We start from the raw sequence: 25,499 nt of genomic DNA, 5'->3' as shown, positions 1-25,499 counted from the left end.
GATTTCTATTTTCTTCCAAGTGGATAAAACACGATGTTTATTCGCACTTAGTCTGGTACTATCATATGGTATCAAAATATTATAATAGGGACTTTAATTTACTACATTGAACTAGTAATCTTATAGTAACAAATTGAGATGTTTGGTATGCAGTTATTTAATTATTTCCGTTAAAAACGCGGTAAAACATTACTCATGGAAAATGTCAGTTTTATACAATTGAAAATATTGAAATAATAATAATAATAATAGAAAGCTATTTTAATTGTTATTCAATTGTAATTTATGGATTTTTAATACAATTTCTAACTAATATTTATTGTGTATATATTTACTTACTGAAATTTAGGTTATGTTATTAAACATGACTGAAAAGCAAAAGGTATTAATGTGTGGAGATGTAGAAGGACATTTTAAATTTTTATTCAATAAAATTGATGCTATCAATAAGAAAAGCGGACCTTTCGACTTTTTGTTATGCGTGGGAAATTTTTTTGGCGAAGACAACACGGAGCTTGAAGACTATAAAAGTGGTATGAAAAGTATACCAGTTCCAACTTATATTATTGGCGCTAACGAGGAAGTTGATTTAAATAATTATCCAGATGTTGATGGTTGTGAAATTTGTCAAAATCTTACTTATCTTGGAAAACGTGGATTATATACTGCTAGTTCTGGACTTAAAATAGCTTATATCAGCGGTACAGAAAATAACTCATTGGAAATGAAACCTACTTGCTTCAATGAAAATGATGTAATGTCGATTAAACAAGCTTGTATAAAAGGTCAACCTAATTTTCGTGGAATTGATATATTAATGACTTCACCCTGGCCTGCTTATATTACAAATTTAGATCCTAATAAACCAAACTTGAAATATCAGGGTTCAAAATTAATTGCGTGGTTGAGTGCCCAAGTAAAACCAAGATACCATGTATCAGCATTAGAAGGCATATATTATGAAAGACCTCCATATAGGAATCGAAGTCTGCAAGAAGGAAGTATTGAAATTGCAACAAGGTTTATAGCGCTTGCTCCTGTAGTGAATGGTCAAAAAAGGAAATGGTTGTATGCATTGAATCTAACTCCTGTTGACCGATCGCGTTTATCTGAGTTAGTTATGAAAACTACAGATGAAACAGATATTCCATATCCCAAATCAATGCTATTAAGTGAACCATCTCTACAAAAATCAAAACAACCAGGACATACACAATATTTTTATGATATGGAATCTCAAGAAAGTACTAAAAGATCCAAATCTTATGGAGGTTTTAATAAAAAATTAAAACGAGAATTTGACCAAACAAAGTGCTGGTTTTGCTTATCCAGTCCTGAAGTTTCTAAACATTTAGTAATATCAGTTGGGATAGAGGTATATGTTGCACTTGCTAGAGGTGGATTGGTTGAGAATCATCTCTTAATTTTACCAATAACACATCATCAAAGTCTTTCTATTCTACCAAAAGAAGTAAAAGATGAAATTGAACAATATAAAGACGCTATAACCAATTATTATGCTACTTTAGACAAAGTACCTGTATTCTTTGAACGTAACTTCAAAACATCTCATTGCCAATTACAAGTTGTACCTATTCATAAAAATCAAGCAGCAGCTCTGAAAGAAGCATTTGAGGTGAATACTTTTATTATGATTGCTTAGATATTGTAAAAATGTTAGATATTATATGTTATGATTAGTAGATATTAATAATACTTTTGTTTTAGGAGATGGCACAATGTAATAATTTTAAAATATCAGAATTACCTCCACACACCGATTTACAGCAAATTGCACAACCAGGTGTTCTATATTTTTATGCAGAGTTGCCAGATAGACAAAAGTTATATCATAGGATAAACAAAGACTTTCCACTCCACTTTGGTAGGGAGGTATTAGCTTCAGACAGAATATTAGATCTTGATGATCGAGTTGATTGGAAAGATTGTCAATTGGGTCAAGAGAAAGAAATTGAGTTAGCAAAACGAATTAGAAGGGATTTTCAACCATTTGATTTGGATACTTAAAGATGTACAAAAGTTTAAGATATTAATACTATAATAGCTATATATATATGTATCTCTGTATATCATGGTTTCTGAAAAAATATATAGAGATATTAATTTATTATCTTGTAAAAGTAATGAATAAAAATAATGTTATTAATTTGCAATTTTATTCCTTATTATTATGTACATAATTTTTTGGAACCGCAGCTGGATCTAATCCACTTAGTTTCATTTGTAGAGCTATGTCAAATAGGTAATCATAACATTCCGTCCTAAATAGAGAAAGACATATAATAGATGAAAACAAAAGATATACTTAACATATTAGTAATATTAGTATTAAATTAATACATACATAGTTTTTGCTTGTTGCCATGTATCTCCCCAAACATAAACACCATGTCTTCTTACTAATACAGCACAAGTTTCTGGATAAGCAATGATAGCTTTTTCCAATTCATCTTTTAAGTCCTCTTCAAACGGAGTATTTTCTATTATGGGTACCACTAATTCTTCGTCGTAACGATATGCTTTTCCCAATTTTTGATTCCTTATGCCTACATTATATAATATTGATATATTTTTATAAATAAATGAAAGTATATACATATATATATTATAATTACAAATACATGTAATAATATAATTATCATTTTATACCCTTTATCATCTCAAGATGGGTAACACGAAATTCTTTCCCAGGCCAATGTAATGTCACCATTACAGCAAATTTTGAATGGGTATGAATTACAGCTCCAGCATTTCTCCTTATATATGCACACATAAATAATGGAGTGCATTGAGATTTTTTCAATCTTTTCTCTACTGGTGGCAATTCTAAATCATTTCCACTAATATCTTGTACAAACATTTCATCCGGACAAATGCGTTCTTTCTGAACACCGGATGGGGCAATATAAATTTTGTCTCTATAAATATAATTATTATTTTATATTAACATATTAACTTTAATATATAATTTAAGAAGACAATATTATTTACTTGTGTTTAATAGATATTCCTCCACCAGTACCAGTTACCCATCCTAGATCATAAAATTGTTTACATAGTTCAGGAATTAAAATTCGTGGATGTTCCTGTAAAATAATAAAAGTATTAAACTTATACATATTGAAGTTATAGTATCTATATGAATAATTATTTTTAAAAAATAATTATTTTAAGTAGTACCTTGTCGTATTCGGAATAATCTGAGGACATCTTTAATTATTCTGAAAAATTTCGTACTACTGTATTGTTTTCTACACACTTATAATCTTATCTATGTACTTTGATCCAGTGATCACGGTATGCGCATGTGCGTTCATGTGTGGATAATAAACTTTTGATAGACTATAAATTATTTTTTTTTTGGAAGAAAACAGGTTCGCGTAAGACCTAGTTTTCTTGACTGCAGTATATATCTGTGTAAATCATATTCATAGCACAAATACGATATAGTGCAAATTTTAATTAATGTTAAAATTATCAAGTGCACAGTTTCAGTACTGATACATTCACCTAAATACATGCACAATTCGTGATATAAGAATGCAGCACACAACTAACTGCTATTTTTGAAAATTTCAGCGCTGATTAACTAAATTAATACTAAAGATGTAATGTCAAATCATGTTCATTGATTTCTTCAACTTTTTATTCTCAAGTTAGTCGCATAACCTATAAATGTGACAAGTATCATGGCTTCATGGATCACAGTGACACCGCGGTAGTATTTAAATCTTTATTTCTTATTAAATTGGTTCAATGTAACTAACGCATCATCTTAAAAAAAAGAAAAATCTAAAATTTTCTATGAGTGTCGTTTATCCAACATTTTTCTTTTTTTTGTTCGATAAACGACACTCACAGCAAATTTTAGATTCGTAGTATGATGATCTCATATTTCAGTTGTTTCATCTAAATCGGCATTATTTGTTTTAGGCTCGAACGAGGTTTAAAAATAGCAAATCAGGTAGACAACAGTAAATTCCGCTTACTAATTAATCGTATTTGTCAGACGCTTCAGTCTGCTATTGATACAAAAATATTCAGTGAAGAAGAAGAGGAAAAACTATTGGTTTCCTTGGATTTGAATAAGGATGATCTAACTTGCCTTTTAGATGCGATAATATTGATTTACAAACAAGCTACTTGTAATATTGTAAAACCACAATTGATGGAAAACACTTTGAAGGACACTTTTAAAACGGATGATGAGAAAATTCAAATATTTTTAAATGCATGGATCACATATAGTAAAGGAATAATCGATCATTTTAGACAGATGTCTATATTTCCTGTTCAGGTATGTCACGATGATAATGACCATCAATATTATCTACATGGATGGATGTAGGAAATAAGAACATGCATTTTATACTAATTTATTCTGTTTTAGGTTAAAGACATTGATTGGTGTTTAAATATTCAAGCTGCATCTTCCTCTATTAAAAAAGACGCGCGGCCAATGTCATTATTGCAGTTGAATTTGACAGGAGAAGAGGAATCAAAATTAACAGTGGAATTCGATAAGAAAGAACTCATAGATCTGTATCATAATCTAGAGAAAATACAGTCACAATTGGATGCTTTTAAATAGTATTTAGTTACTACTACTACTACTACTACTACTACACACACATACACATTATATATATATACATATATAGTTATTGTAAAAAAGGTTTATATTATATAAAATATATTTTCTAACTTTTTATGTTTATTATTATATCTTTATTTATTAATACATTTGTTTTGCAAGCTAATTTTGATTTTACGATATACTTGGATTAGAAAAGAACAAATTTAACTCATTTTCGGAGATTTTTGTACTCTTTCGATTACTTCCTACATTTTCCAACATGCTCGTATAAATGTGGGCTTCTATTTGGAAGAACGCTATCGATATTTGTTACATTTTGATTTGGCTCAGAAATTTGTATATCTAATTTTGATGGATTTTCGGAATACCGTTCGTTGTTAACCTGCGAAACCCGTTTCTTCCCCGACACGGCAACGGTTTCTAAAACTTTTGACGAGTTCCTTATAAATAAACGTGTTTTACAAACTACTAAAACAACCATAATAATCATTAGGAATAAAATCAGGGTCGTCAGAGCACCTACGATCCATCCCAACTTTTCATCTACAACATTGAATTAAAAACAAAATTATATCTATCTTTTTTTTTTCAGAGTTTGATAGCATAACGAAATCCAATAATACTCACCGCCAAGACTATTTAATAGAACAACTGTTGCGCTTCCTATCTCTTCGTCAGTGTCCGGAACAGTAAATTTGCACATCCAATTCCCTAAATCTGAATGATCGGGTTTGAATTCCAAGGTACATACGCCTGTATGATAATCCATCTGTACGTTGTGCCTAGAAATCAAAGAAAAAAAGAGAGATAAAATTTAGAAAGTTCTCAGCTTGGAAAATGCCGAATTAAGAAGAAAAGTTACCTTTTCGTTTCGCTGATATTCTGAAAAATATGAGTTTTCGGCGCGTGGATCCAGTGGCATTGGACTTTCGATAGTACAGTTTCTACTTTGCACGAAAGAGTGGTCATTTGATGGGGCACAGCCCACAATGCCACAGTCACTGGTTCTAAAAATCATCAATCTTTTCTGTAATCAGTACTTTGTTTCATCGATTCGTTTCTAGCCCAATCACCGAAAGCGTTGATGTCTCTCCTTCGGTAGTGCAGATTCTTCCAGGATCGAACATATATCAACGCGTGTGCATTAAGTGTTCACACCGTGCACAAGCAAATTTCACGTGACATATTTTTGGTTAGGGTACAATATGTGAAAAATGTGTCGATGTGTCGAAGATGTTCGTTGTGTAACATGTGTTCACATATGGCAAAGAGTATGATACTTAAAACGATTCATTAATGGTACACAATTTATTATACATGTATACACATATTTTCAAAAATATCATTCATTTGGATAGGACGTTTTAAGTTTATTTCTATGGTATATGTATAGCGTACGTATGTTAGTATCAAAGGCGATGGGAATGAGAAAGACCGCAATGACGTTTTCGTATTATCATTTATTTAAAGAAATGGTTTACAATGCCGGAGAGACTGATACTCAAGCGCGCATGGAAACGTACGACGATCCACCGATCACATCCCGGTGTACATTCCTGTATTGTTCACGTTGGGAACTTAACAGTAACTCAATGGCACACGAAGGTATTAATTAGCTTCGAACGAAAGCGTTCTACGTTTGATTATTGCACGCGATGTGTATCGTGTTCCCTATGAATATCCGGGACTCTTCGAACGACAACGTCGCAATTAGAACTTCTTCTTTAATATTGATATCGTTTGCTGATATTATTTTTGTGCCTTTAGTAATTACAGTGATTCAAACGTAATTATTATCCTTTCGTAGTGACGGCCGGTCGACCGACGGCAACGACAACGCTACATTATTCGAAACGAAGGTGAACATCACAAACGGGACGCTTAACAGTAAGAATTGTCTACTTAGAGTTAATTTTAGCATGTAATTGAATATAATGAGTATGTAGAAAGTGCGTATCGTAGTATTTCTAATAAAAAAAAAAAACCTGTTTGATCGTGGAGTTTTCGTAATGTCATCGGTACGTTGACTTCTCGTTTAGCAACACGTTGGCCACGGTTCAGCTAACTTGATTCGTTAACGGCCCCGTGACGAGTCTAATCGTTATTAGCACACTGGAGTCTCTTAAACGACCTACTTCGCTTAACAAATAAATATTCGTAGCCTTAAACATTAAAATTTCTACGCGTAGTCTTTTTAAATAGTTACTAGCTAATGCGTCTCAGATCTAACGTTACGCGTGAAAACGAACGAAGAGAACGAACGCTTTTTCCCTGGTTACTCTCTTACAGCAGGGCAATTTGTGGAATTGTTCTGCTGTTCGTCAAAACGTCTCGAATTAATTAGCATCGCTTTGAAAAAACTTTCGAATCCATCGTCTTATCAAAGAAGTAAAAAAAAAAAAAGAAAAAAAAGAAGAAACAAAAAGAAGAAAATAGAAATGAAAAGAGAACAGAACAGGAGAAACAATCTCGAATCGATGGATCGTAAGTCGGCAAACTTCATTGGCGAGCGTTTGTTCAAAGCACTTTCCCTGACATTCGACAATAAATAATACGAGAAATGACAATAAACTTAGCCAGAATGCTCGCGAAAAGGCTTACACACACAATACGGTTTCGCGTACTTACTAACGCGGCTACTAACTATGCTAAATGCGAAATCATTTGAGCGTAGACCTGCCGTTGAGCATATAAATAAGAAAGGGTGAATGACATTGAGTGATAGATGTTATTTAACGAGTAAGGTGCGCTTCTTAAGCGTGCCATCGATGGGGATAAAAAGAAACATTACGCTTGAAATACAGTTTAGTGAGCACAGAGACATATTGCATGGTATGCTTGACAAATAAGATAGAGAATTTAATGGCGCGGATGAAATAATTGTTATTAATGGAACGATCTTGCTGGATATATTATTTAGCGTTCCTTTTAACGATACATGTGTCCTATAAGAAAACCGGACAGCATTATTAATCGCTCATTAATTGCCAGGCTTTGATTAGCCCCGAGGCATAACGATCTAATAAATCCTCGTGAAGATTTATCAAGGAATTGCGAGGGAAACAATAATGGATGCGACCAAAACAACGATAAATTAGGACGATCTAATGCTAATCGATGCAAATGCTATATGCGCGGTAACGGTACGCTAGGTAACGAGTAAGGAATCTTATTGTTTGTTGCAAACGTAACAATGAATTCCTTACAAGAATCGAGGAAAGAAAATGCTAAATCGAATATGATAATCTCATTTAAATAAAAATTGCAGACCGAAGAAACGGATATACTTTTTTCTTTTTTATATGTCTACCTCTTTTACAATATATACGTGATTGATGACTAAATCATAAGTCATCGAGAGAAGTAGACATCATCTATGAGACTCGAAACATCGTACAGATTCCATCACCACCGCGATGCCTTCACCCACAACAGTCTTCGGAGAACTTAGACGCGATCAATTCCTCGTCTATGGTACTAAGATTGATGATCGATCATTATTTTCGTTCTTTCTACGAATTCCTTTAATCGTGTACGCGCGGCTTTCAATTGTATATTCTAAGACTTTGCGATACATAGTACAATAGCGCGATCGATTTTTCTCAATGCTTTGAAAGCTAGTCACTGTCCCTTTTTACTACGTGTTTTCCCAGTGACGATCTTCCAAACGATATCGATCAGAAATACTAATGTCCGTTACACGATACATCATGTATACATTGCAGAGGATGAGTCACTTAATTAGAATATCCGGAAAAACGACTCCCGAATGCTGGAAAAATTAACGTCGAAGTCCCCTTCCTTATGCATATTCATTATTTTCATATATCTACATATTTAAAAAAAAACTGACTGTAAGAAGAATATCAAGTTTAGTTTTGTGCAATCTTTGTCTAACGCAACGAAGCAAAATGAGATGAATAATATGCAAAGATGATCATCAGTGTACGGTCACAACGATCGTTAATATCGTGGTTTCATAAGAGATGAATCTCGGCGACGATCGTCATTGATTTTCTCCCGAGAAAGAACGTCATCATTCTTTGTATAAACAACAAAGAGCCGACCTTTCTTGGCAATATATGCGACCTTTACGTCCACTCGTTTACAGCCTCGAAAAGCAAATTACACGATTGCCGAGGTGAAAGGTTTCTCTCGACGCCATTACCCGGAAACTCGATTATTTTTCTACAACTTGTTCGTGTTCCAAGTTCAAGTTGATGGACTCATCCGTAATTTGCTAATATATACACAATATACGTTGATGCTGTACACTCCTCAGGATCTATGGCCGATCCACGACCACGCCTTGAAGTTGTTGCGAATATCGCGAGGCGACCAGAGATCCATGGATCTATGATCGATTGCTCTTTGTACACCCCCACCCGTGAAAGGAAAGGAATGTCGCGAATCCGTCTCAAGATTCTATGATACCTGGTTCCAGAAGACTCAGCTTGGCCGGAGGTGCATCCGTGTAGTTCTGTTTGCCACGTACCCTGGCGCCACAGGTCCACAATCCTTCCTGTTCCGCGAGTGCGTGCGTCAGCCTGACGCTGCAGTCCCTGGCCTCGCTTCCGGCCGCCGGAAATTGCTTTACCACTACCGTGGTATTCGAGTTTACCGGGGTCAGGGACCATCGACACTGTTCCACGGCCGACGAAGTCACACAATGCAGGAAGACGCTCCCTCCAGCTGATATTTGGATGTCTTGAGAGAGCTCCGAGAACTTCACTTCGTCTGAAAATGAAATATAACAATGATATTTTATTATACGGGCCCCATAACCTTTGGTAAAATTCAATATAAATACATAGAGATGCATTAGGCACGGAATTAGTATCGAGCTACGTAATATAAATATCGAGAATATGGTAATACGATGCAGAATATAACGTAATAAAAATGAAAAACGAGCGAACGATGGAAATGAAATGTCAGGTAATAATTAGATTGCCGATAGATCTCTGTGTATTTATGGTGAATTTGCATATAATATGCAAAGTGCAGTACTCCTTATCTAAAGTATAAATTTACATTAACATCTGTTGTTTAGTAGCAAGAAGGTTAAAACGATAGAAGGTGGAAGAAGTTATGGAAATGATAGAAGGTGGAAGCAAGAAGGACGTTGATGAAAATAAAAATACCTTGCTCGAATACGGTGAGCTTGACGAATGGCGAGGTCAGCATCGTGTTGAGGGAACTGATCGACACCTGACAAGCCCACTGACCCTGTTTTTCGGCGTATACTCGTGGCAACGTGAGCGAACAGTCTCTACCAAGGTCGCCATTGCTTGGGTATTCCTGAGCGACGATTTCTGGCTCGTTTCCGTGAAGTGATTTCCAGGTCCACGTACACTTTTCCACGCGGCTGCTCGTTACGCATTTCAACGTGGCCTCCGTACCAATCGGCACGGAAGTGTCCGACGGCATTTCAACGAAGTTGACTTTGGCTGGAACATCGATCGAGATAAATTGATCGATTAAATCCACGTTTTGGTAGATAAACGTGCGAAGAAATCGTGCGTTGCTTGTTAATTTTCGCGTTCGTTAATTTTCCAACAATATCGGTCCGCGAAAAAATATATATTTCTAGGACTTGATTTTTTATATTTTACAGAGGACCAGGTATTCGTACCCGTAGGTAGAAGGCTAACAGTCGCAGGTGGCGCTTCGTGAAGAATTCCATGCGGTGACAGTCGAACGCCACACGTCCACAATCCTTCCTCTTCGTACAGGACGTTCTTGAACCTCACCGAACAATCATGATCCGCGTCTTTGTTAGGATTGAATTTCTTAACTAACAAAGGTGCCTGACTCGAGTTGGATGCCCTCCAGGACCATTCACATTGTACCACTGGCTTGTTCACCAGACATCTGAGGAGCACCGATTCACCAGGTGCTACTTGGATTCCTCTGGATAATTGTACAAATTCAACTGCGAAAGAAAATGAAAAAACAAAAATGTATCGTTATGATATCGAAAGGAATTCTTTAAAGATATCGTTTCAAGATGATAAAAAGAATTCGGATCTCTTACCTTCCGAAATGAGAAATCGAATGGGATTCGACTGCGTGAACGAAGAATTCGGATCGATTCTGCCGCCACACGTCCAGTATCCTTCTTGCTCAGGCAGCACGTTCTTGAATTTAATGCTACAATCGGTGCTGTCGTTGCCGAAAGCTGGAAATCGCTTCACCTCGAGGTTCCACGGCTGCGATTGGTTTAACTGCCTCCAGGACCATTGACATTCACGGACAGATGCTTTCATCTGGCACATTATTTGCGCCGAGGATCCTGCTGGTACTTCCACGACGTTATCGAGTTTCGCAAATACGATCAGAGGATCTGGACATTTATAAATATCAACGTTCATCTTGCTGTTCCTTACTTTCTTCTTCTTTAATTATTTTCTAACGAATAAGTTTTCAGATTCAGGAAATAATATAACGTAATTGGACGACGAATTAGAAGGATAAGAAGAGACGATCAACATTCCATACTCTGGTGCTCATTAACGATGCTCAGCTTAGCAGGTTCCGTGCTGGTGAAAGGATCATTCGTGGAAGTTCTCGCGGCGCAGCTCCAGTATCCGGTCTGCTCGTGCTTCGTACTTGAGAATCTTACGGAACAGTCGTTGCTATTGTTCCCGAAGGCAGGAAATTGTCGTACCGGCAGCGGATTGGTAGTCGGCGTGGTTGTCGTCTGAATCACCGAGACCGTGGTGGCTATAAATTATAAGAGAACTTCGATAAATACACGCGGTACACGAGTGCCGTCGGAAATAACAGAGCTTTATCGAAAGTTTGACTCACGGGCGTTCGTCATAATCGAAACAAATAAAAAATTGTATTATCGATTGTTTTATTCATAAAGACGAAATATACTTGGAATCGATCGACCATAAATTTGTTCTATGATACTTAAGGAGCTTCAATGCTAAACTTGAAGTATTCGTAACATTGTGATTAGAGTGCGGATTCTTATGCATTTGTGCTAAATTTAGAGCTTGCAAAAATCCGTATAATATATAAAAATATATAAAAAATCCGAAGTAGAGTACTCGACGTAATTTGCAGTGGACGAAACAAATTATTGTATAGATTCCATTTCTCCGGTTTCCTTCACGAAAGTATGAAATTGCATAAAAATTCGCAAATGAATAAGAAAATTTCATGGATTTCATGGATTTGTCTTTTAATATGAAAATATATTGGTAACTAACTGGTCGCTGGTGTTTCGCTGATATCCGGAAGTGGCAGGTGAACCGGTGGTAAAGGTTGCCAGGACCACTGGCACTCGGCCACAGGATTAGCGGTTCTGCATGCTAGAAGAACGGACGAGCCGAGTTCCGTTTCCGTGTGCTCCGGAACGTTCACGAATAGCACGGGGCTCGGTGGCGCCTTCGTTCCTGGCAAGATATCGTCCATCGAATGACCCTGAATTTCAGGATCCGTAGAAATCGGGCTGATCGTGGTAGCATTGATCGTTGTAGCGTCGTTAGACTCTTCTGGCACGGGTACGCCTATCAACAGATCGTCACGATGGAATTCGAGATTAGAAATGAAATTTCGAATTTCACTAGACTTGTACAGTAACTTGGAGACGTTTAAAGTTTGTTCGGTAAGACCGTGGAAAAAGGAAAGTCACATATTAAAATGGCTCGTTTGAACATTGCCTCATAGGTTGCGTGTTCGAGAATTCCAGAAATATTTTAAATACCGCGACATGTATCGATAATGCGATCACGTTCCTTTAAATTACCAACTGGTCTCGCATTCGAAAATTTCTCGACATATCATCCAGTGGAACAATTGATAGAATAATATTATTAGGGTTTAATTAATTATTTTAGGTAGTGTTATCTTCAAGATCTTAATAATTCTTGTTGTATTCTTTATATTATTTATAGAAACCGAACCTATAGGTTTTTATCGTTTAACGTCGATGAACTTGTTGTTTGATACTTGGTCGTTAAATTTTTACCAGTTTTGAGAAACCAGAAAAATTGAACAGGCTCCGTGTTCCAATGAAGAGTCACATCGTGATCCAAAGGAACTCGGTTGAACATATATATATATATATATGTAGGACACATCGGGCAGGAAGCTACGACAGTCACGTAGACAATCGCCTTGCGTCGCGCGTCTGTCGCCATGTGCAAATAGAACCAGGGACGGATCGATAATAAAATATTTGTTAAAAGGGGGAACCACGAAGAATTAGCGTCGTAAAACTCGGCTCGATACACTGTGTCCAGAATACCAAATCGACCGTTCTGTAACACAAGTCCTACAATCTCATTGGCAATCAAATCGAATTTCGATAATTCCTTCTTTCCCATTTCTACCACTTTCTTTTCGATTTTCACTGGAAGTTTCACTTCCACGCATCAATCTTATCTTCCTAGTTATCGCAGTATCGTTAGGATCTTCTAATTAACGAGCGAACTCTCATTAAAAAGTTGCCTCGACAGCAGAATTGCACACGTAAAAACTTGATAGAACCATCTCGAAATAGCCCGTATCGTTAATTGTATCGAAAGTCGGCCGTTTTTGTTCGGCCAACGATCACGGTCAAATTTCTCTGAATGAAAGAGCCACCGTGTGCACCGTTCCACACTTTCTACGTGGCCACGGTATGTAATACGCGTCCGTGCCGAACTTGGTCCTTGGTATTGTCTCGTTACGTTCGCCATGTGGCGAAGCTCGTCCTCAAGACGAGCAAAGCTGGTCGCTGACACTGGAAGGTCGTTTCCCACTTTACATTGACATACTCATGGCTGGTAACTGGTAATATAATTTCACCGCATTCAAGGTGTATAAACTTTGGAATTTATAGTAGACACGTAGAGTAGTCGTGTTGATTATATCGTTGATGACGACGATGGTTCCAATGGTTTACATACATACACAGTGTACACAATTTAATAGCTATTGTTCCGCACTCCTTCATCCAAAGGTTTCTATCTACCAGTTCAAAATTGGAGAATTTTTATCATTTTCTTCCTTTTTTTTTTTTTTTGTAGCATCGTTGTTCCTCTTCGTTCAATTAAAAATATTTAGCCATTATTCCGTAACAGGCCGCGCGATATAATTTTATACAGGAGGCAAAAAGATATGAAGACCTTCGTTTATAAATAACTAACGAAAACTCAACAGAATCGGATTGCTTCAGAAACGTAGAAAATATTCTACGTATAGATATTGCTTAATATTAATAGTAATATCTATCGCAGGAATATTAGAGCTGTAATTTGTAATTAGAGATATACGCGGAATGTTAGAAGGTAATAAACGGAATATCTGAGGTTTTCGTTGAAAAACTTTCTCTCCAAATAACTGTGATTTTCATACAATATGTTTATTAAGCCATCGCTTCCTCGTTTCTTTCAAGTATTTACCGCTGTTTTATGCGTTTTAAATTATTATTCGAAACTGTGACGTGGCTAATCCGCATCCTTCGTCATTTGACTTCGCTGCAGCGGACTGTGGGAATTGTTGCATAAGGTGGTATAGCGTGTGTAGGTGTTACCATCTGATATAATCATATATAAAAATCAACGATAATGCTCCAACATAGTTAAATCCAACGTAGTTCGTTTCGAGCAACTTCGTCAAATTATTTATTTAATTCGTTGAACGACTTTGTAAGTCTGTCGTTGGACGGAACAGAGAAATTTGATTATCGCGAATCTTTGCTTTAGCAGACATAATCGTCAAGGATATGATAAAACTGGTTGAACTTTGAAAGGAAAGAGCGAAGAAGAAAAGAAAGAACGGACGCGATCGTGCAGCATCTAAGTCACGCCGTATTCATTCAGCCAGTCCAAGGCCACCGTTTACTTTCTTCGTACTTTCTTACTTTCTTCATCGCGTCCTTGATATTCCGCCACGTAATTTTCGATCGTTGCCCGCCGCGAATCACCGAGGTCCCATTAATTTTAAATACATTAACAACCAAAATATTCTCCACATCACCCACACTGTCAAACATCAAAGCACCTGGTTACATTTATTGGAAAATTCCAACAATTTTCACTTGCATTTGGTATTTTATGTCGTAAGGAACATACGGAAGGTTGCATATTATAGTGGCGCGAGCGAAGGTTTTAAGAATCTCAATTTAGTCGAGCATTTCAGTCACGTCTTACGAATATCATCTGGTTAGTTTTATATTTAATCAAGTTATAGCTTTGTACTTTACGACGATAAGTTTTCGTGCCTCGAAAGAATATATAATGAATTTCTCGTAATAATGAATGCAAAATACCGTTCTGTAACTTACATCGCCATGATTCTTAGCCAATTAAACGATGCTAATGAAATAACAGACTTGTAATAAAATAAGCAGAAAATTACGCGTTAAGATACATTAAATATAAATGGGTATGCTGATATTTATGGTCAACAGCGAACGTAACGTTTCTTCGATTAATACCATTCGCCAGTTTTACCATACGATATGACTGTTTCGTAGATCGATTAATGATTTAACGGCCGATTAGCCGCGGCTGATAACCTTGCCGATTAAAACATCGGAATTTCGAGATTTCGTGCTGGGCCAGGTACGCGTCCCGGATGTACCTTCGCAGGTCTCGCCGTGACTAATTCCACAACAATGGAATCCCATCCCAAGATTATCGACCGTAAGACAAGGCCAGCCGTTTCTTGTGGCGAGGAGTGGCCGCGAGAGAAGCGAAGAACGGAGAAAAACGAGGATTCGACCAAGTCGAAGAGGATATCGTTCCGTAATTAAGACCGAGCCGATGGACGTGCAACCACGGTCGTTAACCTTACATCGATGTCTCCGGGAGGACAATTAGAGACACCGGCCGATTTCTTTTCCCACGTAGACGACGTTGTGAAACTCAAAATACGTTCGCTGGGCGTTGCCTTTTTGTAAGATCTACATCGCCATAACCATAGAAATTTCGTTCGTCGACTAAGATACTAAGAGTAATGAAAATATAAATGAGAGAACGATGATGGTGTCGAATTGCTGGCGATTGGACGATGAGTCAGGAAGATTGAATTTTGGAAAGTATTTTAGAAAATACTAGTTATATTTATGGTACACCGGTATGCCAGCAACGTTCTTCAAGAACGTATATTTTAAGAGAATGCAAAAGCTTGACTTGCTGGAATGTTTGGTTAGTATTTTTCGTCAATATGTACCTACTTACGAACGAGAAAAATGTATATTTGCACATATGGATTTCAAGAAACTATTCTTCGAGGAACGCGTGTAGATAATCGTTCAGTGTAATCTAAAATGGTCCTGGCAAACTTCCAAACGATTATCAACTTTTGTCGCGCATACTTTTCAAATGAACTACTTGTTTCTTAACTGTGAAATTGCCCTGTAATTATCCTTTGCGAAAATGAACATATGTATTTACGATCAATTTTTTTTAACACTATTAACCTATATCTCATGCTTTCTACTCGTATACCGATTTCTGTCTCATCCAGGGCATGCAAATGTTATACGCTAGAACTTTGATTATCGCTATTGCAATCACGACGCACAACGAGTGGACATCAACTATTTCAAAATATTCTAAGATTAACATTTCAAAGATTAAAAGCTTTTAAACAAAAAACGTGACAATCTTTTTCAGTTTCTACCGTTGCTCACCGATTTTTCTTACAAGGATTCCCAATCGAATCTATCATTAATCAAAGTTCCAATTACCGCGTATTATTATAATCAAGATTCTATCGATCTCTGTCGAGTTTTTCTCGTTACTAACCGAAACCGCTCGTGGTTCTATTTCTTCGCCGAAGTATCTTCTTCCTATAAATTATCAAAATCGAAAAATACGTGTTTGCGATTACAGAAGCGTAATTGACGCAAAACTGGCTAGTTGTCAGCGGAACCGAGTCATTTTGCTCCTTCAGAAAGCTCGCAACGTGTCTTATCAACACGCGTAATTCAACGCACAAGATGAAACGACGTAGTTATGCGCTATCACGGTCGTAAAGAGTGGAAAAAGAACGGCTCTAAACTATTCCTGTATTCCTTTCACGTTCCTTCTTTTAGCCGGCTAACGAGCAACAGTGACGTCAGTTTCATTTTCAAGAAACCTTTTCCATTCTCGATGACTTTGAACCGGGATGACGAGGAAGAAATACTGTTCGAGGAAACGATTGCCATGGTCAGGTTTCCCAGAAAGGTTTCGACCGCGTTCCCAAATCGATGACAACGGGATCGACGGAGAAAGCTTCTCGACAGTTGCCAAGATAAAGATTGCACGAAAGTTGGTTTCGAAGAAGCATAATTTTAAAGATAAACGAGAATGCTTCTGTTCGTTCGATGAATCTTCCCGAGTTTCCTCGTGTTCTAGAGCTGTACGTTAATGCGATGGGATCTCGATTAACCGCGGCTTAATCGACGCCGAGGCAGACCGGTTAAATCGAGACTCGCGGCTATCGAGTTACTTTAATCTATTTTATGTATGCTCCCTTTTCACGTATCGTTTATGCATTGTACAGAGATTATACGTGAAGTTTTTCTGAACAGTTCAAAGCTCTGTTGCTGCTTATATCAAATCTTCATTATTTCCTTGTCCAAACGAGACGATTCGCAAACGAAGACAGATGATTTCTAAGCGAACAAGGAATTAATCGAAGTGGGTCAAGAAAATACGATAAATCTTCGTTGACTGAAGTTACTTCTTATAGAGGTAAACTCGTGTTTTCTGTAAATCGTTCCTTTTAATCGATTCTATCTATTGTTCGCATCTCGGGATGATGCCTCTTGAGAAATATTACAAAATCAGCACAAGCAGTGCATGTGTTCGATCGATCTATCGAGGTATGTAACTCGAGATACGAGAACGACCGACGATCGTTTATTTCATTGCGATCGGAGCGTTGTCCTTGGCCAGGATTAACCCCGGAATTCATCGAACCTCGTTTCCGTTTCTTCATACGACGCAGTAGTTGGTCACGGTGGTACCAGAAGAAAGATGCTGGTCCCGTAATGAACTTCTTTGCTTCTGCTGTTTTAAGAGGCTGCGCTAACGAAACGTGAAAGTACGAGTGGATAAAAATTTCGTTACCAATTGGTAACGCTGTTTTCGTGGTGCTTGTGGTTTCTACATCTTCGATGAAGCTACGTCTCACTGTAAGGAAAGAAGGGAAGAAGGAAAAGTATATAGAATTCTCTAAAGATCCCAAGGAGCATCTTGCACGCTACGAAAGTTATAGATTGGCAAGGTTCAATTGTTGTTCTTCGGATGGTTATAAAGCGCGAAACAACGAGTTGCTGGATATTGCTGAGAGCCGCAGCTGCTAAGAATTATCAGAAATTGTAGTCTTTAGGAAAATAGAAAAAAATATAATAAATTTGTTGAGGCAATGTTACAGCAATTGATAAATCGAAGATACTAACAAGAATTGAATTCATGATACAACTGGATTAACATTAATCACATTGTTCGACGTTTAAGAAACCAATACGTAAATCGTATTATGAGATCAGAGAAAATGAAGATCGTCGAATAGATGGAAATAGACGAGCGTTACGTAAAATCAGCGGAAAGAAGATAGTTAGACGGGAGCGAAACGAACGTGTCCATGGAACGCATAAAATTCAGTGGTGTGGATCGTAACGCAGGATCGTACGATAGTTCCCATGCAGGTTCCTACCCTTCCCCACGTGTTTGCATTCCAGAGCGATGTTTCACTAAATGCACGCATTGCATCGAGTTTAACCACCCTCCGCAGAAGAACCAGTTCTTTCGGCTCGTGAGCACGCCGCTCCCTGGCCATGCCGCGAATGCTTTACGAGAACGCGTGCACAGAAAAACGATCGGTAAAAAAATCACCGCTGAAATTCCCGGATATCAAATTTTATTAATGTCTCACGGTCGATGTTACGGGCGCAATAATCGACAATTATTTGTACTCGCAAAAATGCCTCACCTTATCGTACTGTTACGTGTTATACGTTTTCATTTTATATTTTCCATATTTTGAATATCTTTGATATTTTTGGTATTTTAGTATTTCGTTATTTACATTCTCGATCGTATTTATTTTCTTTTTAAATGTTTGATACGCAGTCGATTTCATCGTTGCATCGAATACATTATCATTAATTGTTAAGTCTTTTTACGTGACTCGATAATTATACGAAGAGTACATATTTCCGACGAGCAAGCTAACGAATTCCTTTTTCTTCGGATGATTCACGGTGCATGGTCCAAGATCGTCTCGAATTCTTCACGCTCGATCGCTTCGATTCGTATCGCTACCAGCAACGAACCGTAGTCGAGATGTAAACGTCTTCACGGCAACTTGGTAACTGTGTTATTGGAAATTTCAATCCCACTCACTTCGATTCCTTCTTACCTCATATGTAACGTTTCCCTGTAATTCTGTCATCGTTCTGTCGTAACGTTCTAACCAACAATCTCTTATAAAACAATACACAATGAAAAGAATTCACGCGTTTGTACAAAACTAAACTGGTTGCATACATTTGTATGCTAATCTCTCTCTTAATAAACATGTACGATCGACATGAATGAATACCTCGCGCGACAATCGTTCTACAAATTGATTCAAGTTCACATACTAGAGCGACTTCCATAAGTCAGGGAACAGGGTCAACTGTGACGTACATTATACTGCTCGGAATAATTAGAAGATCCTCTATCCAAATTAAGTAACCAACGTTTAAGAATCACCTCATACTACACTGATAACCAAATAAAAAGCTTCGCAGAGCGTATATACTTCATTCAGATATTTCATTCACTTTTGCAATACCATTTGCAATCTCTTTCCAATATTAGCGTTCGCTATAGTACGCAAGATATCCCACGTAGATAAATGCAGTCGTAACTTCAAAGTAACAAAAGTTAGAAGAAAATTAAACGCTCGTGGGTAGTGTACGATCGTTTAATAATTTCAAAGTTATTCCTACTCTTTAAGAATCAATTATATATATATTTTTATACATTGTTATTACTAGCGTTTTCTTTATTCTCTATACGAAAATATCAAGGTGCTTATAGTTGACAATGTTTGGTTTAAAAGATGCATTAGCTTTAATTGTATCGCATTGAATTTATGAAAAATAGGCAAAACAAACGTATGCGTATTTTACGTTCTTATAGTCCGCCGTATAATCTGAAGTTACAATTTGGATGGGAAATTTTGCGAAATTCAATAGCGTGGTCCTGACTTTAAGGATTCGATCCTGGAATTCTTTCAAAAATGGAAAATCGTCTCGCGTGGACATAGTCGGTTACAATTACTTTCCTAATCCCGCTGAAATCATCCAATGCAGCTCGCAACAGCTGCAAGAGCGGACGATTGCCAGCGATGCGCGATGCGATGATCAGCGTCTCGCTCTGATTACGCGGGTAAGTGAGCGCGCTCGTTTGAGATCGCGATGATTTCGCCTGGGTTTCGCGACAGGCGAAAATCGTTCGACGTTTGTTATTCCAATGAGACACGCGACGCGCTCTACGAAAGTGAATCGAACCTGTTAACACAGATTTTCGCGCGGCTCGGACAGCTGCGTGGCGCACGTGCCGCGTTTTTAATGAAACGGAATCGTCGCGGACCCCACGAATGTGGAAAGAGAAACGGGCATCCCGAAACGCGGCAACGGAGAATCACCTTGAGAGCTAGTTTCATTGCCAAGGTGGCAGTGCTCAAGAAACGGTTTCCATGCAATTTTGGTCAGTTCTTTCTTTCTGGGATATCGAATGCGAGAATTGTGGTCGGTGTTTTGTTCGGTCGAGGGATTTCGGGTAATTTAAGTTGCGAGTCAGAATGAATGCATTTGCAAGTGAGATGGTCTGTGGCGTAGAAAATATTTCCTTTCGGATCTTATTATTCGTCACTGTTCGGTATAGAATAGGACTCTGGTTTGTTCGAGCTTCGTTCGTTGGAATAAAATTCGTTTCTTGAGTAAATAAACTGCTGCCAATTGAATCCACTTGCCTAAACCTGTCCTCTGTTATGTGAATTTACTCGAACTTCGTATAATTAATTATATTACAGGATTGTTTGAACGAGGAATTTCAGATAGTGGGGGGAATCAATGAATTCGAGGACGAGGCATTAGCGCGAACTTATTGTTTCTGCGACTTGAAATATATCCATTCGAGTTTCTACTCTAGTTAGTGCAGTCATTTGACTCTAAGTCACTTGAATTCAAGTAATATGACTACTTTACGCGAGCTTTCAAATACCGTGAAAGTGGATCACATGAAAACGTTACGATGCTGTCAAAAGGTTCTTAACGATTCAAATGTGCTAGCTACGATTCCAAACGAAAATGAAGAAACAAGTTGGAATAAAAATATATGCGAATCGAACGAAATTCGACAGTTGGATCGATAATAAAATATTACGTGTCACTGACAGTAAGTATTTATGCCCTCGCGTTGGTCATTTCGAATGCAACCTCTGTGATGCCACTTAAAGGTTACGAGGCCCTTGTCGAGGTTGAGGCCTTTCGAGTCGTAAAAAATAATGACTCCTAGCATATTAATTCGTTCATGTCGGCCAATCGATATTATTACGCTATCCGTAATATCGATTCACGATAAATTCTTATTGTCACATGACAGATCGTAATTCATTGTAACTACATTGTTCATTTCCAGACATCGATAATTTATACAGACTTTCTCGGTAGAAAATTGACGTGCAAATTTTTATTCACCGGTAAGTCAGCCAACGATGAATACGCACGAAACTATTTAATCTTATACAAACATTTGCGTCACGCGATCTGTTTTTAAAACTATCATTACGCCGAAGTAAAACGCGTATTATTTATATATAGGCAAAATGATCGCTAATAAGACTCAACGATGTTTCAGTAACAAAGTTTAGATTCATAGAAAATTAATCTTTCGGAAGACGGTATTTATTCGATTTATTTTGGTAGAATAAATAATTACGCGTACAATTTATTGAAATTTCACGAAAATTAAATCTCTTGAATTTAAATTTCAACAAATAAATTTATTCCTCTCTGCCCTCAGAAACGAACGATTTATGTTATATCCTGATTATGACAACTTCAACGTTAACGTATTGTCGACGATATCCTGTAAAATAAATTTTATCCAAATTTCTGCATTTTTTTGCAACACATATCACGTCGAATAAAATGGAAGACGTTGACTCACGTCTCCCATTCTCGACGTTTACGAAAGTAGAAACCACGTCGAACCACGTCTCTCGTCAAGAATTTGTTAACAACGATTCACGATGACAATAGGAACGTAAATAGAAACGGAATCCTGATCGGTACTCACCATTGCACGTAATGATCAAGCACAGCAGGACCAGCCAGATCGTCATTTTGGAGAACACGGAGGACGTCATCTCCGGTACCGCATTTATCACCGTACGTCCTTGAAGGAGGATCGAAGCCTCGTGTTTCGTAGGAGCGATCGAGCGCGTCGTTATACACGTGTACTGTCGTCGAAGAGTATGGTCGCGTGCGATTTGTACCCGCACGACGATGACGCATGTAAAACCCCCTCCGTGTCACCGTTTTACGAGCGTGTAAACCACTCTTCCGACGTAACAACGTCTTCGACTTCTACCCTACGCTTCTATCTTCTGCTCGATAAATTGTTCCTCCACTTTCCTTCCAATCGAACCAGATCTCGACTTCTCGTAATTTGATTTCCTACTGTTCTTCGACACTGACCGCCTAGATTTTCACGATTCAGCGATCTGCCGCTAGAAGTCTTGCTTTCGTTCCCTCCTTAATCCTGTTGTGCTTCTCTAGATCGAAGAACGAAGGATTCTATTAACGTTGGAAAAATCGAAGATCAAAGAACTAAGGATCGACGTAGGAAAGGATGGAAGTTCGAAGAAGGGAAGACTGTAACGTTGGGAAAGATGGAAGAACAAAGGATTCCACCGATACTGGTGATGATTCAAGATCAAAGGATTCCATCGACGTTGAAAAAAGGGATCCTGGTAGGAACGTAGTCCAGGAAGAATCGATAGAGATCGCGTGGATAACCGGAAGGATGGCCGTTCGTACTGGTGAAAAGTACTTGACCTTTGTGGATCGCATGGAAGGAAACGGTGCCGAGAGCACTGGAGAAACCGGTGTAACTCGAGGTAGCTAGGAAATTTTTGTCGGGCTAACTGGCCGCTGAGGTTGGCTCGTTAATTTATGACGTAGTTCCGTTATTGCAACGTGACGTTGATTCGTACGCGGAAACCTCCAGCTGACCCCGAGATAACCGTGATTTATTGTTCCTACCGATTCGTGAATGGAAACGAACGTGACGTCGATACGACCATCTTTTACGCGGATCGTAAATCGTCCAGTCGAACTGTCGACCATGCGACACGTTTCCCGAAGCTCGCTGTGGCTCTTTAACGAGTCTCTTTTTCTTTTTTTTTCCCCTTTCAAAACGTATCAGTAAAATAATAGGAAATTAAACGTCGCAGCAATAATTTAAAATCGTGTCGTTATTGGTTGGATACGTTTTTAGAGTTTTCTCTTTCGAGGAATTATCTTGTGGTTACAGTTGGAAGAGCGTTTCTATAAATAACGTGCGTGCAATATCGATTATTATTAATGAAAATAATAACACACGAGATAATTGGCACCGATCGGTTGAACTCTACCACGTGTATGATTTATGAGGGTAGAATGGTTTCAGAAGTATCGAAAAATTGCGTTGCAATGTGCGATATATCGTGGAAAAGCCGAGCGTGTTCAAAAAACTAGAACGACTGGAACGCTGCTCGCGGCGATCGTTTTAGATATCCAGCAACGTTGACTCATGTCTTAGACGAGGCAGGAATAAAAAACAACGTCTGAGCGTCGATCAATGAACGTCTACGATCGACGATCTATGCCAGGTCGAGAACGAGGTGAACGAACAGAGCGTTTCAAACTATTTATATCATAATCGTGTCGCGAAACCGAGAAAAATAGGTTCGACGAAAAAGAGCGTTACTTTTCCTTGGAAAATCGAACGGCGATGATTCACGATCATTGTAAACGATGTTGAAATTTACAAATTAATCATACGCACGTCACTAGAAAGAAAAATCGCAGTAGTTGAAAAGAGATGGCGAATTGCACGCGGCTTAGTGCCTCGACCGATTACGCTTCCAATATGTCAAAGTTACTCGAGCATGAAGTAACGCCGCGTCGTCGAGCATGTGTCGCGGTAATTACCATATAATGGGGCACAGGGAATCGCGAAATAATCGGCCCCCGCTGAAAATAACGATTTAAGAAAGCGGCCAGGCCAGCTTAGCGATCGAGCGAGCGAACGAGCGAGCGCACCCGTATTTCCTTGAACTTTCCGCGAACGCGAGTAACGGAATCGGTCGGGTGATTCACCGAGCCTACGAAAATATCGAAACTCCGCCCGGAGCGAAACAACGAAAATTACGAGACGGCGGTACGAATTCGTCGCGATTTCCCGCGGGCCGCTTGTTGGCGCGCTTCTGATCACGCATCGTGTTCAGGAGCATCCTACGCAAATAGAAAGGCAAAAAGTCGGCGAATATTTCGAAAGTCAGACGAAAGAGCGTGTTCGTGTCGCGAATATATCGCTTTCCCTCCGAATTGTTCGGATTTCACACGAAAGAATCACACGAGATACACGCACTCTCTGATCGATCTCGATCGAGACCTTCCGTTTTGTCACTACGTTTCTCCCTTGCTCTCGTTCGAGATACACCAGTAGCGCGCCACCAATCCTTCTCGTACACCAAATTCACACGGGATCTACTCACTGTCACTCGACGGATACCCCTTCTTCCGAGAGAGTACCCTCACTGTGCCCGAATCACTCGTCCAAGAGTCCTCGACGTGGACGCACGGGTGAAACGCGTGTGGGGACCGGTCGATCGGTTCGCTCCAGACCTTCCCAATTCCGATCGCGCCACAGACAGTCTATATAGTCGCGTGCGTTTGTGTGCGTGCGGATAAGAGAAAGAAGGAGAAAGAGAAATAGAATTCCGATCGTTCTCGTCCAGTCTGCTTCGTGGCACCTGTGTGACTCACTATCCCGCGAAACGCTCGTACGTATTATCCTTGGCGCGAGTCGCGATGTGGAAAACGGCCGATCGTCGGTATCACCGAGTGTATCGAACAACCAAAGAGAATATGTACAGAGGGAAACGCCGGGAATCCCCTGCGACTGTATACGGTCGCGTGCTCAACGGTGAGCGCCGTGAGCCGACTGCAACAACTGCAGACGCTAGGACGGATGATGGTCGCCGGTCGGCGTCGTTGTCGTTGTCGTTGTCGGGTATATCGGTGTCGAGCCCGTCGTATATGCGCCTCCGACTTCGAAACGCGCAAGTGGGGGTCCAATGTTACCAGGGTACGCAACGACGCCAGGGGCCCCTACCAGAGGCCGCCGCCGAGACTCGTCACCCGTAACTCCACCTTCCACCTCCCACCTGACTCAGCCGCTCACGGGGAAACGTTCAGGGCTCCCTGCCGTGATCAGGTGTATCCGGGGAATTGTTTCGACGCACCCTTTCGCCGGCGACGCTGTTCTCGCCAAGGGACCGTCGCGTCGTCGAGGATTGGAATGTTGCAGCATCCGTCGTGGAACAGGGTTTTGCGTCTCTGCCGTCCTCCGGTACCATGGAACTCCATTTATCTGAACTTGTCGGCAGACGGTTTATACAACTGGAATTCGTATAATAGCTTCCATTTCCTTCGCTAGCTACCTGTTAGTTTTCGTCCATTAGGTAGCAGCTCGGCTTCAGTTAATTAGACAGGCAAATTTCGTCCCAATAAATGGAATTCGACGATATCGCTTTCGTCGATGAAAGAGCTACTTTCTATGAAAGAGGTGGAACTCCGCTTGTACGAATTTGTTGAAAGTGGAGTTGATCCGGTAGACTC

At 38.9% G+C, this 25,499-nt stretch overlaps 4 protein-coding genes across 4 annotated transcripts; 2 read left to right on the top strand and 2 right to left on the bottom strand.

Annotated features, from left to right (window-relative positions):
* The first annotated feature begins 132 nt into the window (after window positions 1-132).
* Window positions 133-2,174, top strand: LOC126919106 (CWF19-like protein 1). Its single transcript, XM_050727806.1, has 2 exons — window positions 133-1,636; window positions 1,729-2,174. The coding sequence occupies exons 1-2, from the start codon at window positions 353-355 to the stop codon at window positions 2,026-2,028; spliced, it is 1,584 nt and encodes a 527-aa protein (XP_050583763.1). The 5' UTR covers window positions 133-352; the 3' UTR covers window positions 2,029-2,174.
* LOC126919131 (probable methylthioribulose-1-phosphate dehydratase) lies at window positions 2,159-3,344 on the bottom strand. Its single transcript, XM_050727851.1, has 5 exons — window positions 3,202-3,344; window positions 3,013-3,107; window positions 2,671-2,939; window positions 2,366-2,567; window positions 2,159-2,282 (listed from the first exon to the last, which is right to left on the bottom strand). Exons 1-5 carry the CDS (start codon window positions 3,229-3,231, stop codon window positions 2,177-2,179), a joined length of 702 nt encoding a protein of 233 aa, XP_050583808.1. The 5' UTR covers window positions 3,232-3,344; the 3' UTR covers window positions 2,159-2,176.
* Window positions 3,345-3,600: 256 nt separating this feature from the next.
* LOC126919135 (COMM domain-containing protein 10) lies at window positions 3,601-4,738 on the top strand. The gene is made up of 3 exons (XM_050727857.1): window positions 3,601-3,739; window positions 3,955-4,318; window positions 4,412-4,738. Exons 1-3 carry the CDS (start codon window positions 3,711-3,713, stop codon window positions 4,610-4,612), a joined length of 594 nt encoding a protein of 197 aa, XP_050583814.1. The 5' UTR covers window positions 3,601-3,710; the 3' UTR covers window positions 4,613-4,738.
* On the bottom strand, window positions 4,718-24,975 carry LOC126919100 (uncharacterized). Its single transcript, XM_050727794.1, has 11 exons — window positions 24,374-24,975; window positions 21,910-22,385; window positions 11,842-12,141; window positions 11,120-11,344; window positions 10,656-10,964; window positions 10,254-10,553; window positions 9,763-10,068; window positions 9,053-9,355; window positions 5,481-5,625; window positions 5,246-5,400; window positions 4,718-5,161 (listed from the first exon to the last, which is right to left on the bottom strand). Exons 2-11 carry the CDS (start codon window positions 21,977-21,979, stop codon window positions 4,857-4,859), a joined length of 2,418 nt encoding a protein of 805 aa, XP_050583751.1. The 5' UTR covers window positions 21,980-22,385; window positions 24,374-24,975; the 3' UTR covers window positions 4,718-4,856.
* Between the last annotated feature and the right edge of the window lie 524 nt (window positions 24,976-25,499).

This window comes from Bombus affinis, chromosome 8 (genome assembly GCF_024516045.1).
Source record: "Bombus affinis isolate iyBomAffi1 chromosome 8, iyBomAffi1.2, whole genome shotgun sequence".
NCBI lineage: Eukaryota > Metazoa > Arthropoda > Insecta > Hymenoptera > Apidae > Bombus > Bombus affinis.
This window is presented reverse-complemented; position numbering and strand designations above follow the sequence as displayed.